We start from the raw sequence: 24,450 nt of genomic DNA on the forward strand, positions 1-24,450 counted from the left end.
TATACATATATTATATACTTATATATATAAAATACAGTACTCCCAAAAGCGAGAATTTTGAGACACGTTAGCCTTGTTGCCCAGCCTGAGCAGCACACCACTTTGGAAACAGGAGGGAAGAGTCTGAACTTACATCCCCGTGAAAAAAATTTACACTTACAACATTTTGACCAGGATTTTGCAGTTTGTTGTTTTTTGTTTTTTTTTTTTTTAATACAGATTTCCCTTCATAGACAAATAAAACACAGCAACCATTTAACTAATTTATGTTATGCATCAAATACAGGTACTTCCTTTGTGATGTTTTTCACAGAACTAATACTTACTCAAATGCAATATATGTCAGAAGAGTTGCAGCTGAAAATATAGCAGATATCCCACAGCCAATGTAAGTGATAAAGGTGAGGACCTTGGTGTTCTGTGGGTCTATTTGTGTAACGGTTCTCTGAAGGTCCTACATGAGAGAGGAGAAAGAGGCATCTGTTATAGCAAACACTTTTTCCATGAGCACAACACTCTTATTCTGGGCAATCAAGTAGAACTCAAAAGCCCTTTCGAAATACCACTATAACCCTGACATTAGGGTTCATGTTTACGGAATATACCTAGTCTATAGTCGTTACACCTCTCACTTCCTTCCCATAGCTCTTGAAAACATTGTGCTTTAAGTATTATAACTGCTGGGATCAGCAGATCAACAGAGCCTGATACTGATCCTTATAATTCAGTACCAGCAATTCAAATGTCCTTCTCTGGAAAAATCTCCCCTTTTCAAACTTTTTAGTTTGGCTGCTTTATAGACATCTCTCTTTAAGAGCATATTTATGTTGAATGTGTACTGAAAATGTAATTTAAAAAATATTCACACTGAAATGTGCAACATTCTGGGGAGTTTCTGACATGACTTCTCGTTATTAAAAGTTTGTAAGAGTAGCTAATCATCTACGGGTGAAACCAAGGGCAAGATATTGCTTTTTGGTTTTATGGTCTGTTTTGACATGTAAACTACATTTATAAATAGAATTGGTCAGAAAAATAGTGACAAAGACAGCATTTCAAAAAAAACTGGAAATGAAGCAGGAACATTCTGAGGATTTTTTTTCCAGTTTTCTGTCCAAATGTAATTGCCACATAGTACCGTCTGAGAATAAATGCCAGGGTTATTTCCTTTTTTAAGGACAAGAAAAAATGAGAATGTTTGGATCTATATCACTGTGGAGTGGATGTGAGCAAATACTAACACATAATGGTGTCCATTCTACAGTCAGTGTCACTGCTGTCCCTAGCAAAATATCTAGCAAAAAGAAACCAAGAAAATGCTACAAAACATGCCGTTTTTCACAGGAAAAGGAAGGCACTGTATGCAGTTTTTTACACCCTGTCCTAACCTTATATGACAGTTTGTTTATATATATGTAAGGAGAGTGTTATTTGAAAATAATTTAAAATCTAAATTAAAGTCAGAAAAGATTATTCAAATGGAAAAGCAATTAAAAGGGTCAAAACTGTAAAAATCTATTGGAACACAGCCCACATTCAAAGAACTGTCTTCTTTCCTACTGCTACAAAAGCCTTTGGGGAAGAGAAGGGACTCACTGAGTATATCCTAAAGAAAGCCCTTTTTTTCTCCCTTCGAGGATGAAAAGAGAAACAAGATCACAATTTAGCTTCCAAAAGACAAAAAGCTTATGGCTTTTTTGTGTCTACATCTGAGCATGACATGAAGAGAGCAGCTCTACTAAGAAGGTTCTGGAAGGCCAAAGCTGAACAAGTCAGTGCATGCAGTGCATCCTATGTGCCGCTGCAACAAGTTAAATCCAAAATCAAACACTTCTACTAGGAGCATTGCTGTGATCAGGAGCAAACACCTTTTCTGCGGGTATGTTTTAGAGACCAAAGAATGTTAATTTCAGGTGGAAAGAAATGCTTCAGCCCATTACTGAGTGTAAAATGTATCCAAGTGTTAAGAAAAGATAGCAGTATGCCATCTTTTTCATGCTGGGATTTTCTTCTTTCAAAACCCCTCCGCACGGGCAAAGTGCTGGAGACACCTCAACGCCAGAGGAGCTGCGCCACGGAGGCTGACGTGCGCTGCGCGGCTGACTCTCTCACTCCCTGACCGGCGATGCTCTGCCTGCCGCAGCCACCCAGCCCGGGGACTTTGCTTCAGCTTCTGACAAGAGCACGAGTTACGGGTTACACGTTTTGTCCCAGCCCTCAGCAGGCAGACTTTTGCCAAGAGAAGGCACAGGCCAAGGTGCAAGGCACCCCCAAAGCTGATTTAAGCCGTTTATAAGAAAACCCGCAAATACGGGTTTGCACATTTCATGAAAGAAGGTACTGCTTTATAGTTTTTGACGTTAGATAAATATACACCTTGCCAGATTTGCAACCTAAATTTGCAAGAGACAATATTTGGCCCCTTGAATCTCAGGATGAAAGAGAATTATTGTGCTCCCTTGACTTTTTATCCTCATTAGCAGTTTTAATGACTGTAGGACATTTTTCTTCCCCTGACTGTTTTCCCTGACAGTATGAGTCTCTCTTTTTTTGTTTTGAAGACAGCACCTCAACTTTTTCTCCTACTTTTTTTTTCTACAAACAGCTTCCCACTTGCCTGATCTTGAAATTTCAAATCTACCTAGACTTGTTTCCTCCTTCACTTCCCTCGTTACTCCCTCTTCTCCCAGCTGCAAGTCATTTCTGTCAGATTATGTTGTTAAGTGAAATGACAAGGACCCCTTGCACCCTAGGATTGATTTTTTTCTGTTTTGCTGGTGGAATTGTTAGTACCAGGACTTGGTTTTACAGTCCCTGACTTGCTTTTTCACCCAGCCATGTCCAGGCTTTGAAGCTGGATGTTACAATATGCTCTTTGTATTTTGATAACGCTGAGAAGTCTCAACCCCAGGTATTTTGTGGCACAGTACTTTTAAAAATTTAGAATATTCTTATGGGCCCATTTTACTTTTTATGTTATAACACTTAGCCACTTGCAAAGAACATAATAATAATATGCCTTCATTACTAACTTTATTCATTACCTCATTCCTGAATCCGTATCATTAGCTATCTTGTTACGAAAAGATAACTTGATGACAATAGGGGGAAAGATGATGTATTACTATTAAACATCACGTGCAAAAGGAATAACCCAAGTAACAAAAATGACAGACATCTTGATCCAAGACAAAAACTGCATTGCAGTTCCTAGGGAAGGAAACTTGGTGGACAGTGAGTTCGCCTACCATGAGGACCCCGAAGTGCGTGAGGTGGTTGCACAAGCAAATCGTCTCGTTTTCATTGGACTCTGTGTCCACGTGGCAGCCCGCAGGGTTCCAGCCACCACTGCCACCTGTGGAAACGAAACAGGGGAAACCATACTTTCCAACGAAGTCACGCCACCCTCTCTTTTAACAGATTTCATCACTTCATCTTGTGCAAATGCAGAAGCGCTTTCTCAAACTGAATGAGTGAACGTTAAAAACAATCAGGAGAGAAGCAAGTGTCAGATTTCCTAGTTTCTGCAGAGAGTCACCCCAGATGAGTGTCCCAGTAATGGACTACTGAGCAGAAGCAATAGCTGCACATCTATAATACAGGTAGGGAGTTTTTTGGTTAATGAGGGATGAATAAGACCTACTATGCGGATCATGCATTAAGACACACCTTAGTTTTACCCAACAATAAGACGGTTTTGTAGAACTCCCTTTTACCACACTGATGTGATGTCTGCACCTGCCTCCCTCCTACTCATATATCCCCAGGCACATGGAAGCATTTGTGGCCCAGGAGCAGAGGGTCCTGCCCTTCCTCTCTGCAGCCTGTAGTGCAGAACGTCAGACCGGAAAACCCCAATGATCCTTTGTGGTCTTAAGAAAAAACATGAAGTAAACTATCCCCTACTCACCCCACCTGAAAAGGCCATTCTAAAAAATAAGTAGAAAGATTTTATTCTTAAAAACTAGAAGTTAAAAAGTAAAATCTGTATTTCTGATTACTTCTCCTTTCATTTTTTCCCTGCTAAAATACGAACTAATTTTGTGAAATAGTTCATATTCTCCGAACTCTTAAAGACATTTTTGCACAACTCCAGGCAAAATCCAGCAAATGACTGGCCCTATAACTTTACCTCAAATTCAAGACAGAATCTCTCAAAAGACTGTGAAGATATTCCAAAACCACTTAAAATTCTCCCCTACTCAAGCAGCCACTGAGAATAGTTTCCTCCCTCCGTGGTTCTCCTTTGATGTGCTTCTTAAGTTTAGCTTCCTAACTAGATTATTTTTAATTTTTTGCTCTTTTTTTATCCTGTGCATTCTCCTCAGTTTTTCTGTCTGAATTTCCTGCTTTCAAGTACAACTTTGGATGGTAAATTTTATTTCTTGCAGGACTCTCTGTACTAAACCCCTCCACCTGCTAAGGACAGTTACTTCTTTGCTCTGTTTTCATTGCAAGGAAGAGCAACATCTCAGTAGTGATTAGCAGGATCTGGAATGTCATCCCAGAGAATAACTTTGTGCAAAGGACAAAGAGCACCAGCGTAACATCACACATGGGTTAGGCAATAGCAATGAAGAATGGGCTAAAATGCTGCCTTGTTAATGTGTGTCTTCATATGAAAACTCATCATGCTGTCTGTCATCCATCTACAAGGTGGATGAAGTCTGTGTAATGTAGTTCCTAACCTTCCACGGAAGAAAAAACGGCTTAAGATTTGTAACAGGCACAATCTGCTACGAGATACAGAAATGTAGAGAAATTTCATTTACAGATTTAAAATGTTAAACAAACTTACCATAAAAAAAAACTTTTAAAAAGAATATTTAACATCTGCTGTTACAAGCAACTGTACTAACCAGAAGAAATGATACAATCTAAAGACTTAATCTACAAGGATCCAGCTACATCTACTTCATCTACATCTGCAAAGATTGGTTAAGAAGCAATCGGCCAAGACTGTGACCGATTTTAAAACTTAGACACCTTTATTCCCCACATAAAAGAAATTACAGTATGTTTGAACTTACCATTTTTGTTCATATCCCAGAAGACACAGGTAGGCTTAGGATCTTCCTAAGAACACATGCAAAAGTAGACTCTGTATACCTCTTTTGACATAAATCTCATCAACATATACATTTACAACAGATGTTTTACTACATATCTTTTCATTCAATGAGCAGAAGAATAAATATAATTTGGATTGTTGAAATTTTGTCTAGTGTCAAATTAGAACTTATACTGCTAGAAAGACAGATCTGCCCAGATTATAAAATCTAGAGCACTGTTCCTGTGCACTGTTCCTTTTCCACATCCTCAGAATAATGAAGTTTTATTGTCTCACTAAAATTATCTGTGAGTATGACATCTTTACAGACTCTAAATACTTTTTACTGTTCACTCCCTTAGGGTTTCTCAGCGAATCTTCTATGTAACTGGCCTTGAAAATGTGCAAAAGCCTGCTGAACCTAAGCGGAGGTTGTTTTGCCTGACCTTAAAATAATCATTATAATGAAATGCACGATAAAGTTAATCGAACTGTGAAAATTACGAACCGTTTTCCCATTACAGAAACAATTTACTTAGGTATTGCATTTTAACATCTTCTTGCCTAAATTCTCTAGTGCTGTTCTCTTTTTTGGAGTAGCTGCTAACAACATGAGTGAGAACAGAGTCAAGCTCACACATTTTTTAACTGAAACAGTATGTGCCAAAAGGTTGCGTTTGGTCTGTATTTCCCTAAATGAATTTTAGTCATGTTTTAACAACGTGGTTCTGTCCATTCTTTCTTTGCTGAAAACCACATATCAACAAAATAACTTGGAGAACTATTAACAAAGCAATTCATGTTTGGTCAAAGAATTAAGCAATTCTGAAGTTCCAGTGTAATAAATTGTGTCCCGGGTCACTGTACACGAACATGGTCACGAACAGAGGTTTTGCCTACAGTTATTGGCACATAAGTTGCCTCTGAGTGGCAGAATCAATAGACTTTCAGATAAATGTTAGATCATGAATGGAGTAGGAATGTGTGAGGATGGGAGAGATTATTTGTTTTTACGTTTTCCTTATTTGCTTTTGTTCTAGAGTTTTTATTTCCATTTAAGTTTATGATTTTACTCAAAAAAAACATCCAAATCAATCAGGCTATATGCTTAGCCTTTACTACATATAATCTGCATTCCTCTTCCTCTGAATAATCAGTCTTGTTTTACCTGAATTTTGGTATGCTTAATTGTAATCTTCACATAATCCTGAAGATCCTGAATGGTTATGTTTCCAATACTGCATGCCACCACAAAACTGGTCAAATTGGCAGGACTTTCTGCATCCTTTGAAAGATTCAGAAAAATATAATAAATGCTTACACAGCACACAACATAAAAGCCAGAGTACACAGTTTCATTTTTGCAGCGTGCCAGAATAAATAAGTTGTCAGCATTTCTACGCTTCGATCATGCAATGTAAGAATACTATGTTTATAAAATCAAATAAATGGTTTGCCTCATGGAAGTTTCCCTATTTTCCTTATAGTCATAAACATATATAGGCACAATTATAGAGAGGTTAGAAGGCATAAATTCCCCTTTTAATCATTTCGTCTGATGCCAACAAAATTATAACACAAACAATGTAGCAGATAACAACCCATGATATGATTAGCTCATTTCCCTAAACAAGAATGAACTAACTTTCTTATCTTAATGTCAATGTTATCCTTTTTAGTAGACACAAAGATTTTGGAGAATAACCTGTTTTCTGTGTATAGTTGCTAAATCATCCTCCATCTTACAATGAATGACTAAGAAGTAGTAAACAAATTCAAAGCAATGCTTCTGTAGGAGATAATATTTTCTACAAGGTCTTATTTGATGGGAATTTAAATAGAAGACTGACGTTATCGTTGAGCAATGCCATTTCTAACCTGCAGTGAAAAAGCACCAGGTTGAGAATTTTCCAAAAGAGGAACTTTCCTTGGAAACCGATGATTTATTAAAATGGAAGTGCTTTGGAAATACTATTTGCTTTTGGTGAGCTTCCATTGAAACCTGCATAGTCACATGTCTGGTTGGTCTTATGGGATGCTGGGAAGCTCGGTCACTGCCTGTGGCAGAATTTAGGTCAAATGAAGTCTATTGCCATGCACTTTCTCTCAAAAAATCTGGGATGCCAAACTCCAGACCCCCCCTAATTCCTTCAGTCTAGTGGTTTTGTTAGTCTAGGCTAGCGTCAATGACATAAATTGGTCTAGTCTAGACAATCACTACAATTCACATATTTATCATATTTGCACGTTTTTTTCATGTCCTCAGAATTCATGAGGATGAGCCTTCCCACCTAACTTTAGATGTGTAAAAGGATGTCTAGAACTCAGGTAGCCATTCTAGCATTTCTTAACATAGTCAATGAAAGGGAACTGGCACATCTAGGGCCTAATCCATCTTACCTATTCTATACCTCTAGGTCGAATATGGGTTGTCTAAAAATAAGTATCCTTTTTAGAGGCCTTAAGGTATCCTGCTCAGTCTCCAGCTGCTACTGCAGAAGATCTCACATCTCTTACAGGTTCATTGTCACATCTGTCAGCCAGTAGTACCTTTGTACCTTGGGTGTCTCAAATTGCACTATGCTCCTTTGTCTGGGGAACTGACGCCTACTCCTGCACTAGGATGAGAGGTGTCACACCTCAACGGTGTCCGTTTTCTTCCATCAACTGGCTTTGAAGGCAACTTACAGACAACAGTTCAAGCATAGGTATGTACACTGAACACACCTGACCAGTAGAAATGAATCCCATCCTGAATAGCTTACATCAATTTTTCATATAGTAATATTCTAAGTAATGTAACCATCAGATTTTAATGAATGACAAGATAAAATTTACTAGCATTCTCTCAGTTGCAAGAAAAAACCCCTCCAGTGCTGTAAAGTATGATGTTTCACTGTTATGTTGAGTGCGGGTAAGAAATACAGCTAATAACATTAGGATTTTTTAAAATTGCAGTTGCAATAAATATATTTATGAAATACTTTTATACTAATGGATAAGTTATTGGGTTTGAGATGGCTTTATTTTTAGCCTCTTTTAATTTATTTTTTCAGACTTTATTTTTGGACTTACTAAAATGTGAGTTTTACACATTTTTAATTCATTGTGTTGAACATGTCACCCATGAATAGCTTGAAAAACACAAAAAAATTGAAGGAATTTTAGTTGCTAATTTAGATGCAAATTTTCCTGGTTTTTCTTTTTCAATGACTTATTAAGCATCCCTTAGAAACTCTTTCTAGCACCATTAAAGAACACATTTATATGATTTTATGCCACTGTGACAAGTCTACATCTGTATTCTTCTGGTTTCTTTCTTAAATACATCCATCCTGTTTTTCTCAAAAGTGGGATTAAAATGAATACTATTTTAAATAGTTAAAGATACTTTGGGGTGTATTTCAGAAGGCAACTGAGGGTCATGGGTATTTTCTTGCCTAGATTATCTGAAGAATCTGGATACGCTGCCAATAAAAACGGTAATATAGGGACAAATACAATACTACAGAGTTCTGCGGATGCATAAGAGCCAAAGGTCACTTGAAATACTAATGGGAAAACAAACTCAAGTCTTCTGAGGCTCAGTCTGCAGTTCACTATGAAACAATGTTTCCTTCTTAATTAACTCCTTTTTTTTTTCCAAAATAGGTATGTTTTTGGTTGTTTTTTTTCCAAGCTGCAAACTCTTCCTAATTTTTTGGCATCTACCATGCAAGAACTATTTATAATTACCATGTGATGGGACCCAAAGGAAAAATAATCAAGTCTACCTGAGTCCATTTAGTTTTCAGGTGCAAGTATTGTTATCCTTATTCCATGCTAAAATATGGTGTGCTTATGAGAACACATATATGAAAAGAAGAATCATATGTGTAGCAACCAATGTCTGGCTGAGACAGAGTTTCCAAGCGAATATAAGTAGTCAGCCGGATATGAGTGCCAACCAACTCCTTCAAGGAAAAGAGAAAGAAAGAGTACTTGACAGAACCTGGCTCCACTGAATATTAAGGATCTATATTAATGCATTTTAACAGAAGTTATGCCCTTTAAGAGGCCTTGCTACTTTACCCTGATTATAAGCAGCTGGGATACCGCTTTCCATAGATTACCCTGAGAAAAAGTTTATCTCACATGTGACAGGAATTTTTAGTGAAATCACTGACTTGAATTCAACTTGGGCACTTTGACTCTTTTGTCACTCTGAACATAACGCTGTCTCTGTTACCTACATCTGCTATCACCTTCTCATTCCTGTAACTCATGAGATGCTGTGAAAGGATCACACCACAGGAAACTTTTAGCAGCTGGCTTTGACTCACCCTAACCAAAATGACTTCAAACACATTAAAGTTTACCTGAAAAAGACCATTTTTATTGAAGAAAGTAAATTGAGCCCTGGATATAACTTCAAACTCATCTTGACTTAAATTCTTCAGTAAACTTGGTGGCAGGACCACAGAAGCAAAGGCATTTGTCTGATCCTTGTCAAAATCTATCTGTTAAATAAAAACAACAGGAGAACATGTTCAAACAAAAACCAACCATCCATTGTCCACAACTGGGTTCACAGCCTTAGACGAAGATATCTAAACATGGGACTAGAATTCATTAGCACTAATATGACCTGTACCTACATAAGAGTTGATGCAATAAATAAATAAAAAAGAAAAAGCTTAGGAGGTTTTCCCACCCTTCCAGCATGAGATCAGCCTTCTGCTACAAAAATGTATAAGATCAAACAAACAAACTCCTCCACTGCTATAATGATGATTCAGAAATAATGAGATAGCAATGTCAGTCGTAATAATTTTCGGTAACCTTCAAGATACTTTTCCTCATACCAAACTATGTTGAGAACTGAAAAATATGCTCTGAATCCGTCTTTCTTGAGTTATATTATTTGGCCTGATCTGCACATCTGAATTAATTATCTTATGAGCTTTTCGAGTTTCTCTGTTGCAGAAGGGAGATTTTAAAATAATGATTAGTGTCACCTCTCTATATTTATCGTGCTATGTAGCACAAAAAAAGTCATCTTCTGCCGTCAGTGTAAGCTTAATCTGTACTGGCAAGGTCTCAGACAGCTGAAAGCCCTCTATGGCAGAGGGATGTAACAGCCGAGCAGGAAATAAATGAGGAGGCACACTTGCATTTCATTAGCTAGCAGGCAGCAATTCTATTACTGCTTGCTCTCCCACCATGGCATTCTCAAGGTGTGCCACTCTGCCTATCAAAGGAAGGGCAGCAAACCATCTCACAGCGGCTCTACAGTAAAAGCATTTAAGATTTTACTGTGAGATAAGGAAGCTCACACTCCTGACTTCTCCAGAGGCAACTTGCACATGTATTTATGCCTCTCATGATCAGTTGTATGATTCTAAAAGCACCATTAGCTAACAGAAAATTAAAAGTCATAGGCTACTGATACATTTATTTGACTTCTAAATTTTCATTGATTTACTGTGAATAACAAGCATCCTTGGAAATTAGTAAGAAATGGTTCATAGATATCTCCTGACAGGGCTAAATGCAGTTGAATAAAAGGTTTTCAAAGGATAATTCTGCCACATTAAACACAACTAAACATTAAACAGTGTGTGATAAAGACATCCCATTAGGTATTGTCTGCAAATAGTGTGGAAGAGACTTCTATAAAGAAGTATGGATATATTACAGGAACAATTTAATAATATGAATCACCAAAAACTAACTTAGTCAAAGGTTTGGCAAGAAACATAAAGACACAGGGGACTGAAATAGAATCTTTCCAAATTGCCACGGATACATTTGCTTGATATCTACTTTAAGAAAAAAATATGAAATAAAATCTGGAAACATTCTGACATACAGCTTGAAGAGTTTAATGCTCCCTGGTGAGCCTGGGATAGATCATCAGATCATCACATCACTGGTGAAAAACCTGGGCTTTCACAAGGGAATCTCCCTCCAGCAGGGACAGCAAGAATCTTTCCTGATAGGCATGGAAAATATAAACGGTGACCACAGCTGCTGCAGATTTTTCTGGTAGGAAGGATGCTAAGAATTCTCAATCAGCTGTTGGAAATGTGAAAGTCTGAGAACAAACTCATGTTCCAATAGGAACATTATAAATAATTTGACGGAGTTTGGATTTTATGATTATTTAGACAGTGCTGTAATAAATGATTCCAGGGCAAGAAAATTCCTGGATGTCCTCAAGCCACAGATGGCAATTCTTATTATACATGCAAACATCCCAAACCTGGCTTCAGAATTTTTCCTTTCCTCTTTCCATAAATACAGGATGAAATCTGGAGGAGAAATGTTCCTTTGATAACAATCAAAGAACAATCAGCTATTGAGCTTCATTAATAAGAGAGGTAAACAAAAGGAGATGTACAATCATAAAAAAATTCTAATAAAGTTGATTCAAAGAAATTTTAGCCAAAATGTCTATGAATATAAATATGTGAAAACTCAATTACATTAAATCCATTTGTATCTATTTAAACCAGCATTTGAGTTTTGATCCAAAGCCTATATACACAGCATGTAAAAGGCCTGAAGACTATTATATTACTACTACTTTTTCTAGCACTGTCTTCATTACTGTTTTTGATTTTTACACTACATAGCACTTTATAAAATGATCAGACCTTTATTAGGATTGTTGTCTTGCCAATTTGCAACTGGAATTAATTTGTTTATAAGATAAGACGCTTATACTTCAGTGATTAGTCTTTAACTGTTTTCATAATGCCATGTTTTGTTTGAATTCAATTTTGGTTCCTCTGGCCCAAATGACAGTAGACTTTTTTATTTTTCTGTTTAACCTTTTCTGTGCTTTTTTCTCAAGTAAGGCTCACTGTGTCTGAATGGTTAGATTCCCAAGGAAACTGAGATTACATTACCCCTGCTATAGACTTCTTATATAACTGTGAAAAAAATACATTGCACTACGTTTTTAGATGCAGATAGGCATAGAGTGAAATCTAAAAAGTCTCAGCACCTCATTGCTGCTGATTTCAACAGAGCCTTTGGAAAATCCCAATAGGTGCTCATGTGCATCTCAAATTCTATTTCACAGCTTTTAGATGTCTGAGCTTTTCTACTTGCGAAAAAAGAAGAAAAAATTTTTTTGAGGTGATGACAAATATCTTAACTATAGCAGCCTGCCTAGATACTGTAGCACTGGAGACCACTCTGCAATTTGAGTGATCTGTGTTCCTTGTATTTTTCATGTCCAGGCTGGTCAAGCTCCTTATGAATGTCTTGAACTGCCTTGGACATCCCAAATAGCACAAGCCGATCTACCTAAGTGTGGGCAACTGGATCAGCCTTAGGTCTCTGTTAGAAGTAGGTGTTTAAACTATACTGGAAGGCTGAAGACCTATTGTATCTGCAGAAATCTACATGTAGATACCTACATTTAGGTGTCTTATTCTAAAGATGAAATGGATCAATGGAATTGTTAGGTAGTGTACAATGAGTAATACAGCAGACTGTTAGAGATTATTTTCCCTTTTCATTAGTAAAAAAACCCCAACAAACCAAACAACTCAAAAGGATAAAGTCTGCTGCATTTGGAAGCAAATTACTTTTCATCCATATGGAACATACGAGTTTATGTGGGTTTCCCGTCACCCAAGGAAACATTACATTACAAAACATTAATCTGTTTGGATGATTACAGGAAAAAGGAAATAGAAAGTAGGGGGAGAATTGGGATTTTAAATGGTTTTATAGGAACTACAGTAAACACACTTGGACTAACAGGCACATTTCATGGTCAAACACAACTGCTTGTTCCGTACCTGGAAATCAGATGCATTATTCTGTGGACTGACACTGAAAGAACCACCTCTGAATGAAGTTGAGTTTATAGAAGACACTCCAAGTGCAAGGTTTCGTGTTGAAATACTCATGGATGATCCAGTGAACTGGATCTTTAAAGCCAAGGCATCAATAGTTTTTAGAGCTCTAAAAACAGAAATAAAAATATTCTAAAAACTGAATACAGAAAAAAAAATACTATGCTCTGTATGCTCTCCACATTTAAGACGATCCTCGTATTACTGACTATGTTTCTATCACCTATCTGTATATTCACAAGGATATTGTCAGGTTCTAAATTTATGCATCTCTGTTGAAAACACTAGCTTTTGATTGACAGAAACTACCTGACTAATATCACTGGTCCTGAAATAATTTTCCAACAATACTTAGATCTATGCTGTGTCATGTATCAGGAGATGTCTTTTCCATCCAAATACATTATCATTGTCACGCACATTAATTTTAGTACAAGATGAAATATTTGTATATCTAATTTGGAAAATTCTTTTTGATGGAAACCAGAAAAGTTTGATTTTTATACTGCAATTGTTTGTCTATATATGGAAGGATAAATCCTTCTAACCTTGCAGGTTGCTCTCAAAATCTTGTCTCAAATGCAGAAATACTTACTCTGAAGATGATGCTGCCAATACACTGTCTGAACTGGTTAGAATATTGGAAAAAATTGTCACCACAGTAGAACCCAGAGACTCATCAATTTCTTCATCGTTCACAATTTTTTTGAGCTTCTGCACAACATCATTTACTTTGTCTGAGGTTAGCTGCTGCCCTTCACCAGTGAGATTCAGAAGGTGATTGGCTATATCAGCTGCATTTTCTGTAAGTAAGCGTACATGTAAAATGAAGTAAAAAGAGAAAATAACGCATATCAGTCCTGAAGTAATTCAGAAATACAAATGTTTATCCTCATTGTTGAAAGCTAGAGCACGTTCTGTAGTACTTGTAATGAATATAGGATTTAATAATTTTATTAAATTTATAATTTTATGAAAAAGTATATAGAACCTGCTGATTATTATTATATACTGTCATCAATGGCTGTGTCTTTCTTTTCCTTAATTTTATTTGAGCTTATAAATCAGAACTATTAGCATAGAATCATCATAGAATCTTTGGGTTGGAAGGGACCTTTAAAGGTCATCTAGTCCAACCTCCCTGCAACGAGCAGGGACACCTTCAACTACATCAGGTTGCTCAGAGCCCCGTCCAACTTGACCTTCAATGTTTCCAGAGAGGGGCATCTACCACCTCTCTGGGCAACCTGTGCCAGTGTTTCACCACCCTCGTTGTAAAAAATTTCTTCCTTAGATCTAGTCTAAATCTACCCTTTTTTAGTTTAAAACCATTATGCTTTGTCCTATTGCAACAGGCCCTGCTAAAAAGTCTGTCCCCACCTTTCTTTATAAAACCCCTTTAAGTACTCAAAGGCTGCAATAAGGTCTCCCCGAAGAGAGGAGCCCTTATTATTGAAAGGGCTGACTGAAAGAAAAAACAGGGAAGGAATGAATAAAAAGCATATTTTCTCTCTTTTTTTCCTCCTTATGCCATCCTTTCTTTTTCACTGGGAAAAACAGTTTCACTCTTGAAGTGAAATAAATGCATCCGAAGTCACTAATACTGACAAAAGTATTCACTCTTCTAAGGTTTGGGGAGAAAGTCCGACCCCATTGCAAATGTTTCAGTTCCTTCAGAGGACCGTACTCTTACTCAGAGAGTTGACAAGCACAACACACAAGCAGATTTCATGAGAAGAATCTTCCTGGTAAGGGAAGTTTGATAGTATGTGCAATGGCAAAACATCAGTGTATATCACATGATAAACTGCAAGTTTGATGCCACCTGGACAGAAAACTAATGTAAATACACATTTTAAAATATCAAAATATTTGAGATTTATTTGAATTCACTAATAAGATTTTGAAAGAAGGTCAGTCTTCTTTAGTCTGCAACTGGCTGTATTTTTTTAATGTGTTTTATAATATAGATTTTGCTACATTTACTGTAGAAAGTTTGTTTTACATTAAATGATGTTTTCATATAGCCTGACTGCAAATACGCAATCAACTTAGGTAGCCAGGCTCCCTAGGACCCCTCTCCAGGAAAGCAATTCAGGACAGGAGCTTACTGTAGGTGCTCTGAATTACTTATGAAAGTATCGTTCTCTTCACTAGCTCTGGCACTAAAAAAAGGGCCATAAAATTGTTGTCTATTTATTTTATTACTCCTTTAAGGCCAAAATGACATCAAGGGGTATTTTGCAAACTGAGAATAAATCTGAAAATGTCTGATCGTAAGCCCGGTAAAGAGAGTGGGAGTCTTTCCACTGGCACCTACAGGCGTTGGAAACATTTAAAAATTTGTCGGAACCTGAATATCAAATTGAAGCAAGCTACCACCTGGCTCTATTCTTGCTTAAATTACCTGAAGTGTTTGATTTATTTCTTTAATTGGTATCCAGAGCTTTTCATGGGTGGGCTGAATTCAACTTGGTGCTATTCCCCAGAATTTAAATATTTACTTTGCACTGATCTTTTAGAAAGATTTTAAACAACTTGGCACAAAGGAAGACATTCTTCCTTAATGTAACTTTGTTATAGTAAGCAGTAACCAAAGTCTACAAAACTATTCCTTTAGCCAAAGACCAACACCAATATACCCACCTGTGCAATTTCTAAGATCAGGCTGACCCCAGTATGATGTATAATTCTGCAGACCCAAATAGCTAAAGAGGAAGAATGACAAAATTCACGTGAAATACAACAGCAAAATTATGTAACCGTTTTATAATTCTTTTGTAGATGTCACAGTGGTCCACTCTTCACAACTCACTATTTTGCTAGCAACATGACCCCTAGTGAAGTGAAGTATGTATGCTTGACAGTGGAAATATGTGATCAAGTTAGTGACAGTGCTGAAGGAAACCCTAGTTCTTTTGGACAAATTCCCAGCTCATTCCTATATTGATCTGATAAACTGCATCAGTGGAAAATCTGGCCTTGTATTTCAGGAAAGACCCAAATGTGGACACAAACTATTATGCCCCTGTTATGGCCTAATCAGATGCTGTTTCTATAATTTCCCTTTGCTATAAATGGCTTTGATCAAGTCAATAGCAAGCCGTAATACCTCTTAGAAGAACATGCACAGGAGCTATGTGGAGATATAAACTTATGCTGCCTATGAAAACTAGGGCAGGTTACAAGCAGATCCAAGTCCAAGGCGACAGGTAGATATAAAGATTTTTTTTTCAAAATGCTTTTTTAAAATGCCTTACCATAGCAAAATATCCAGATATAGCTCCAAAATTATACATGTTTTTTCCTCAGTTTTCTTTAAAGACAATCATGTTATCATAGTATGGCAAAGACAGGATGGAGAATGGGCAAAAGTTATCCTTTCACTCAGCGCATCATAGAATAAAGTTATTCCTCAGTTGATCACCTTCATTATATCAGCACATTAGCAGGTAACCTTCTACTGTGGGATACACAGGACTAAAAGAGACCATTAGAAGAGCTTCCTCTTTTCCCCACACACATCCCACTGTGCTCCATATTGGCAAAAACTAGTGGAGGCAGAGACAAGGAAACCATAGCACAGCGCAGAACACTACTTCTCTTTTATAAGTGCTGTACACAGACAATCAATGGTATTGTGCAGACTACAAATGAACAATAAAGATAAGCAATACTGGGGCAGCAAAGGCCAGAAGTCTTAATTTTTAATGATTCCGAGGCTCTGACATAAAAACAATTTGACTTCTGCACTACTCTACAACAAAGTTGGTCAATCAGAATCCAGCAGTTCTTGTACAAGATTAAGAGGCTGAGGAAGTGAGTTAGTTAAATATAATGCTGGTTGCTTTCCTGTTTGGCATGGAACCTCAAAGCTGATTCATAGCCATATTCCCATATTGTTTTCAAAAAGCAAAAGATCGGATCTTTTCAGAACATGTTCCAGATGCAATGTGGGCGGATAAGACTACTATGTTGCATTGAATGGTGATAATCCTAAATATTGAATAAATTAATTAATATTGCATCAATGTAGCCATGTTCAAGGCACTCAAAGTGGTTCAAAGCCATATTGTTTTGGTAATATATCAAAAGAAGTAAAAATATTCCCATTTTACAAATGGGAAATAGAGATACAGTATCTAAATCTTTTGTATATATTCATGAAGAAAGCCTACATTAGGGAAAATTTATCCTAAACCTTAAAAACACAACTTCAAACCTTTAAGCGTAAGATTATCCCCACCTTCAATTATGACTAACTACTGGCAAAATGCTTGTTTCATGGAATTTCTTTTACTTTCTATTAATGAGATGAGAGGTTATGGATTAAACCAAATACACATCTCATCTTCATAGAATTTTGCTGAGAATTAATTATACAAGTCAGATAGTAGTAGTGGAGTGGTACCAAATGTGAAACTTTGGTTTCGGTAACCTAAACATCATGATTTGAGGAAAGCAGTTTCATTCTGTAAGAAGGTGCTATTTTTACAGACACTTTGAACATATATTAATTGTGGGTCTCAATAAGCCTTACAGAAGTGGCAGATGAGCTTTTTCTTCTTACCAATGAAGTACACACTCTGACTGCACACACATAATCTCCCACAGTATAGAAATCATTTTCCCAAAATACAATGGGAACCATTACAGAGGATGCAGTTTGCCTACATAACCAGGAAGCTGCAGCTCAGCTATTTGAACACCTACCAGGTTCTTGATGCAGTCTGAACTGAGCTCCCATGGCATAATGTGAAGTTGGTCACCGTTGGTCTGGTATCTGGCCAAAAATAGTTTGGAGGGTTTTCTTCAGCTAAACATTTTTCTGTAAAAGCAAAAGTGTATCAGTGTTAATGTCAAATTTCTTCATCTAGTCATCTTCCATTTCTTGTCCTCAGCTCATCTACCAGTCTGCAGCACAAAGCTGTCTTTAAATTAAATGCTTGGTTGTTATCTATAGAGTAGTGGCAATGAAGGGGTGCACAACAGGGGACAACATATACTGCTGCTGCTCAAGGGAAAGGACAGAACATGCATGCTGCACCCATTTGCACCCCGCCAGCCCCCACCGCTTCCTCCCAAAGGAAGCTAAAAGGAGATTGATTAAGGGCAGCAGCTGGCAGGAGCACAAACAGGGTGGAGGAGTAGGCATGAGGGGCCTTGGAGGTCCAAAATGTCTCATTACAGCTCTGGCTGTAAATTGTACTTCTTCGCTCTCAACCCACCAGAGGAGCTGTCAGGAACCATCTCAGCCTCTTTGAACCAGACAGCAAAACACTGTGTAATCTGGAAAACTGTGCGTGTTGAAAGAGGTATCTTGAGCACAGCTCTCCGAAATTAGTGGAACAATGAGGCTTAAAGGGACAATTTAAAATCTGAAACAGTCATTCTATTTGGAAATGTGTGATTATTTTAACACAGAAGATGCTTATTTATGGACAAACAAACAAAATCTGTTGTGTAACAAAACTGAAAACTACTTACCCACTGGATCAACATCCACAGTATGAAGCTTATATCCTCCTTCCATGGTCCCATTATTATCTATGAGCTTCTGTCGGATGTCTTCCTCTTCTAAATTGATGTTGTTGGTAGAATTATAAACCAGAAGAGCCAAAACCCCAAAACTACAAGGAAAATTACCCAAGTGTTTGAGTCAGATCAGCAGAGGCCAAATGTGTGGAAATAAAAATATCTGACAAACTCTGATTTTCTGAGTATGGAACAGTGTCACCAAGACAATGTTGCTCATTATCTGTAAATTAATATTTTTGTATATAGAAGGCTGTGACAAGAATGTACAGTTGGGATATTTCATCCTCTAGTTACCATTAAAGAAGCCTCTCATCAGAAGAGCTAAGAAATGTTTTCAGAAGATTTAGTTTATTTTAAAAGATATGAAAAAATGAAAGCATAAACTTTATGCTTTCATAAAGTGTATATGCTGTGAGTTGTCAGTTCTAAATGGGCCCTAATTAAATTTAAAAATCTGGTTGCTGATGGCTCATGAACTTAAGAGCTGATTCATCTCACCTTACAAAACTAGTCAGGATGGGACAAGTCATGCTCCAGAGTGTCTATCTCTTCACTGACTACAGAGGAAGACTAGAAGATTAATGAAGAACAGATGCCTAACATTGAAATGCCTAAATTTTGATGGTGTGAAAAACACCCTGACACACTTCTGAAACTTTTCGTCCTAATTAGGAAAGTCTAGTTGCTCAGATGAGTAATTCAAGTTTGAGCAGTAATAGCTGTTTTGTACTGTAGCCCACTGCTACTTTCTTGGGCATAAGAAGTAGTTCAAAGTGCCCAAGTCTCTTTCCTGTGAGAGAAATAAAACAGTCCCACCCTTGTCCAAAAACATAGCTTTTCTGGAAGGGAAATAATGAACAGAAAAGCAGTTCTAGCAGGACACAGGAAAGAAGCCTAGAGTGGAAGGCTCAAAAATTTCCTCCTGGGACACAGAAAACACATGTTGGAGAAGAGAATATGTTGGTACCCAAGAGCATTGCTTGGCTCTGTCTCGTAGGAGATGACGCCACTGAAGCATGGAATATTGGACATCCAGGGGAGCCAAAATGTGGAAAAAAGGAAAAAGCAAGCCTGCTTTGGGCTGTCTTCATCTTAGCCTTGCCCTTGGATACCCAGCAGCCTGAATAAAGACAGACCTTTGTGGTGTGTGAGCAGTTCCTGGCAGCCTGGGAGGTGGCAGCACTGCCAGCACACATGCAGTGAGCAGGGCACGCACCCAACAGAGCTGCTTCCACCGGTGGCCCCCACTGCAAGGCAGCAGCAGTGAGCTAAAGGGTCTTGTGGTCTACTTGAAGAAGAGCAGGAGAAAAAATCTGTAAGGGCACTGTATGGGAGAGGGGTAGTAGGGTTTTCAGGTACCCCTTCCTAGGCAGACCAGGACGCCATTTCCAAAAGTCTTCCAGAAAGACATCCCCATGATGACAGCTCAGAGTTGCACTTTCCAGAGGTGCCTAGTCTGGTACAGTATGAAACTACAGCTTAGTGTACAGATGTTGCTCTTAGATGGCAGATTTGACCTTCTTTCTGTCAGACATCATTCCGAAAACTGAATGCCTCCAACAAATAATTCTGAAGTACTCTCATTAGTGAAATGGCATGATTAAAAGAGCTTGCATTAGAAAACAACCTCCTCGTCTAGGAATAAAAGAAAAAAAGAAAAGCAAAGCCCAAACTTCATAAGTAAACTAAATACTCCACACATTTCACTATTGCAGATGTAAAGAAATAAGTAATTCATCCCTGGTTGGTGAGGTTTTTGTTGGGGTTTTTTTGTTGAACATCAGTAGTCTTTTCTTTTTTCTTGACATACTCGTTGTCTTACTGGTAACATGTTGCCAGAGAAGATAAAAATGTGACTACCTGTTGGCTTGGCTTGTTTTTTCCCCCGGTGGATGTATTTTAGCAGAGAAAATCCAGTTATCCCTGCCCTGCTCTCAGAGATACTGAGTTCCTCCTAATGCTCCTTTGGTCTCTGTGGAGTGTTTAACATACGGCAATAGCCTCAGCAGGGTGCATGTGCATTAACAGGCTTTTGCTGTATACCTCGGATATATTACGAGGCATAAGTTTATTATGGCATTTATTTTTAGCAGAAGCATGGAAATTGCCTACAGGATTGCCAATTCCTTCATCCCTCCAGTACTTCAGCCCCAGCATCTCCTGGCACTTAACCATCTTTCCTAAAAGACTCTGGCTTCACTCATCTGTTCCCTTTACTTCAGAAGAGGAAAACTTAATATACTGATGCCACTCCCTACCTCAGCACTTTGGCTGCAAAACAGATGTCATAAGTGAACAGTCACTGCTACTGCTGGGCTGCCTATTGCAGGACTCCCAACTAACCAAAATGATATTTAGTACCCGTAACTGTGCGGAGGGATAATGGCAACAAAACAGAAGGGACAATGATAGATGGGGTAGAACTGGTTACAGTTATCGTGAACAATTATAGAGAAAAGTATTGATTATGAAGAACTGATAAATATAATCTGTTAAACCACTCTGTTATTTGTTTTCTGAGAAACTCTTGGAGCACAAGTCATGTATACTGTGTAATAAGAGCCTGTTCCATATTATGATGAAAACAATTTCTATAAACTTTTCAGAATGACTCATGCTAGCTTCCCAAAGTAAATAAATACCTTTTAACTTGACAGCTGACGCAATATGAAGCCGAGTGCTTCCTTCCACTTTTGTCACACTCAGATCCCAAAAAGAAAACATTTTAATGGCGAAGAACAAAATTCTCTATTTGGGAAACAGTAGGCTTGCTCTCAAGTATATGGCAACACTGCCGTGCTCTGCTGGCGTCACTGGATTTGCTACACCCAACCTTACATCTTTTATTGGGTGCCAAAAAACCTCTCTGCTTTTATGCAGAGAGCTTCTCACAGCAGTAATCAATTCAATTTACACATCGCCTACAGTATCCTATACTGCTGGTATTACTGCTGTCAATATAAAAAAATGGACTGTGGTGTAGGTAAACACAATGGGGGTAAGTATTCATGCCTCTCTCTTCTCTTTGACGGAAATGGTGGCAGCTGGATCAAGCAGAGAGCAGGGGAAGACCGGCGTCTACCCCAGTTTGTCCTGGTCCGTTGAGCTCAGCTGGCTCAGGGAGAGGAGTCCGGGAAGCTGCATCCCCATCAGCGGCCGAGGAGGCGGTGGGGGTGCCTGGGCTGCCACGGCGCGTACCACAAAGCCGGCTTTCTTCTCCGGCAGCGTGACTCAGAGCTATTCCAGGACAGCGTGCCTACACACGGGCTGTGGTCTCACTGCTACGCGACGAGAGGAGCCCGAAGGAAGGATCAACAGACCATGCGAACCGTGCAGCAGAGGCTGGCTCATACCTGGAGGTGTGTGCTTGATAATTAGCAATGCGTATCGCTCCTCTCATTTCAGCTGTCCTAGACAGACTGAGCTAACACTGAATTATCGTGGTTGTCAAACTGTTTAACAAATGACTATCAATTTATTTCATAGTTAATGTTACTTGATTTAAAGTATACGAAGAATCATTTTTAAAGCTTTTGTACTCAGGGAATCTAAATTTCTGCTAGAAGTCACTGGGAATGTCATTCCTAACTACCTTGGTATATTTAAAAAAGTTTTAAGATGTCAGCATTAAATTCTTTACCAATCTTCTTGTTTTGTTGGCTTTGAAGATAAGAAGCGATGGGCAGCTGTAACTCAAGACTGACAGCACAGGTAGGCCCACACAGTCACCTGTAAACACTACTAACTTCTTCACATTAACCGGACAGACAAAAAAAGAGCTGACTATTGCGTAAGTCACTCGGTGACGATGTAATACAAACAAGCAGACAGAATGTTAGAAAACACACAGAATGAGACAGAAAGCAATATGAAAGTAGAGGGAGAAGTATTGCACAAAAGCATCTGAGTTGTGGCTAAGCCTTTACTTGAGGTGTTTTTGACTGTGATACTGTTGAAATGTTCGGAACAGAGAGCAAAAAAGTAGGACTGGGCATAATAGACACATTCAAAGTAATGCCAAGGATGAAGAGGTTCCTTTCTCAGCAGAAGGTGATGTTACAGAAAAAATAAAAATAGAATCTGAGACTTCAGGACACAAAACTAAAAATTGCAGCTACTTTTTGGACTGCTAAAAATAAAAGCATCCTTAAGCCTTCCTTTTAAGTTAATGGCCATTGTATCGGAACAGTGCTGCAAGCAGCATGGTCACGCCTCTGTGCCTGTCTTTGTGTCTCCGGGCCTTGCTCCTCCTTGCAGATCTGGCGTGGCAATACAAACAGCTACGGCTTTTCAACAGAAAGCACTTATAATACGTAATGATTTGGTATAAAGACTGTCCGTTATTAGAGACAGTAGCAGAAAGGCAAAACGGAAAGGTCTGGAATCCCTCACATTTCAACAGCTAGTCTTTGCTGAAATGAGTTTTTGGTTATGCTTGAACTGTGTTCCAAAACAACAAATAAAATCCCCATTCCCTAATACATTACTTCCCTAAAAACAAGCACCTGACAATGTGAGGCCTACACTAAATCCACTTAAAGTCAGCGGAAAGACAAAGGAAGCCATTGGAAGCTGGGTCAAGAGAAGGCAGCTTCAGCAGGAGACTAAGAAAGGATCGTCCTTCAGTCACTCCCAAACTCTTCCATCTGTGATGAAGGCTTTCGCTACACAATGGCAGCAGGGCACTGTGGAGAAACCTGCAGATATCTGCTTGCCTCTTTGTTGGTCCGTTTTTCAAGCAGAAATATTACCCATAGTGTCCACATTATGTGGTGTTTTAAATTGTTGTTCAGCACTGGTCTGTTGCTTACTGCCTTCAGTAAAAATAAAGTTGAAGTCTGTACGAATAGAGGTGGGCCAGGTCCAAGTTGCTCCTAAAACCTCACCAGTAGAAACCAGGAAATTTTTTAAAATAGGAATAGGCATCACAGATGTGTTCATGTATAACAAGTGTAGCATTACTATTTAATAAAAAATAATTTCAAGTAATCTACAAAAATTGCAAAAACCTAATACTTGACTCAGTAAAGATACTCAGGACTATAAAAGCAAAATTATCCTGCTCTGATGTTGCTAACTCCTGTCTAAAACTATTACACAATATAATTAGCTTAAGTTTTATCCAAGTGCATTAAACTTTCCATTAAGTAACACAACACCCAAGAACACAGCATGAATCTGCCTCACTGTCATTGGTGGCAAAACTCCCATGGACTTCAAAAAAGCAGGACTAGGCATGGGCAGCTGTGATTTCCTGCTTTCCTCTCTATTTTCATTCCTAGGAGAAGAGATTTCTGTTTAAGTTTAGTGGTCTTTACACAAATTGCTACCACTGTAGTTTTTAATTTGGATGAGTTGTTTAACAGCACTAACATTAATGCTGTTTCGCCATAGTAGAAGCAACTGAACACAGGAAATAAGCCAAAATTATTACAGTCAAGTAGTGGAAGTTGGAGCAAGCATAATCTTATTTGTATGCTAAGTGGAGAAAAGGTTATAAATGAACTGGGGTCTGAATTCTCAAAATTGCTTGCAAAATAAAAGAAGAGAGGAGAAGCAGGGGAGCTGAGCTGCTTAGTAAAGACCAGTTCCCCCACTGAGGCAGCCCTATATAGTCGTCTGACAAGACCTAGGATCAGCAGAACCCTCCTCAGAAAAGCAGCACCAGTAGTCACAGAAAGTTTTGACAAAGCTGCAGAGTCATAAAAAGCAAAGAATTAACGAAAGAAACAAACACATTTATAACTTAGCTACATAAAATCCACAAATTGGCTTCACTTTCAAAGGTCTGTGCAAAATAATGGGGGACAAAGAAACAGTTATGTCCGTATCCCATTCTGAACTCCTGTCTACTTTATTTTGAACAGCTGCCTTCTCATTAAGAGAAGGAAACAGTATGACCAGAGGAAAAAATTAACCACAGACACAGTCAAGTATGGCTGTGATAATATTCTGTCTATTAAAGTAGTTAATAATCTACCAAAGTATTAGCTTGATATACTGCTGTCA

At 38.2% G+C, this 24,450-nt stretch overlaps 1 protein-coding gene across 1 annotated transcript in view; it reads right to left on the minus strand.

Annotated features, from left to right (window-relative positions):
* Positions 1 to 322: 322 nt before the first annotated feature.
* The window catches only part of LOC104618355 (G-protein coupled receptor 126-like), a gene marked incomplete at its 5' end in the record, with an annotated part of 50,989 nt that continues 26,861 nt past the window's right edge, over positions 323 to 24,450 (minus strand). The window contains 10 exons of the mRNA XM_010283929.1: positions 323 to 454; positions 3,249 to 3,355; positions 5,031 to 5,076; positions 6,219 to 6,335; positions 9,409 to 9,549; positions 12,847 to 13,012; positions 13,499 to 13,706; positions 15,550 to 15,611; positions 17,617 to 17,731; positions 18,391 to 18,533. Of these exons, the coding sequence (XP_010282231.1) occupies positions 323 to 454; positions 3,249 to 3,355; positions 5,031 to 5,076; positions 6,219 to 6,335; positions 9,409 to 9,549; positions 12,847 to 13,012; positions 13,499 to 13,706; positions 15,550 to 15,611; positions 17,617 to 17,731; positions 18,391 to 18,533 (1,237 nt within the window). The remainder of the gene's footprint in view (positions 455 to 3,248; positions 3,356 to 5,030; positions 5,077 to 6,218; positions 6,336 to 9,408; positions 9,550 to 12,846; positions 13,013 to 13,498; positions 13,707 to 15,549; positions 15,612 to 17,616; positions 17,732 to 18,390; positions 18,534 to 24,450) is intronic.

Source organism: Phaethon lepturus, unplaced genomic scaffold (genome assembly GCF_000687285.1).
Source record: "Phaethon lepturus isolate BGI_N335 unplaced genomic scaffold, ASM68728v1 scaffold983, whole genome shotgun sequence".
Classification (NCBI taxonomy): domain Eukaryota; kingdom Metazoa; phylum Chordata; class Aves; order Phaethontiformes; family Phaethontidae; genus Phaethon; species Phaethon lepturus.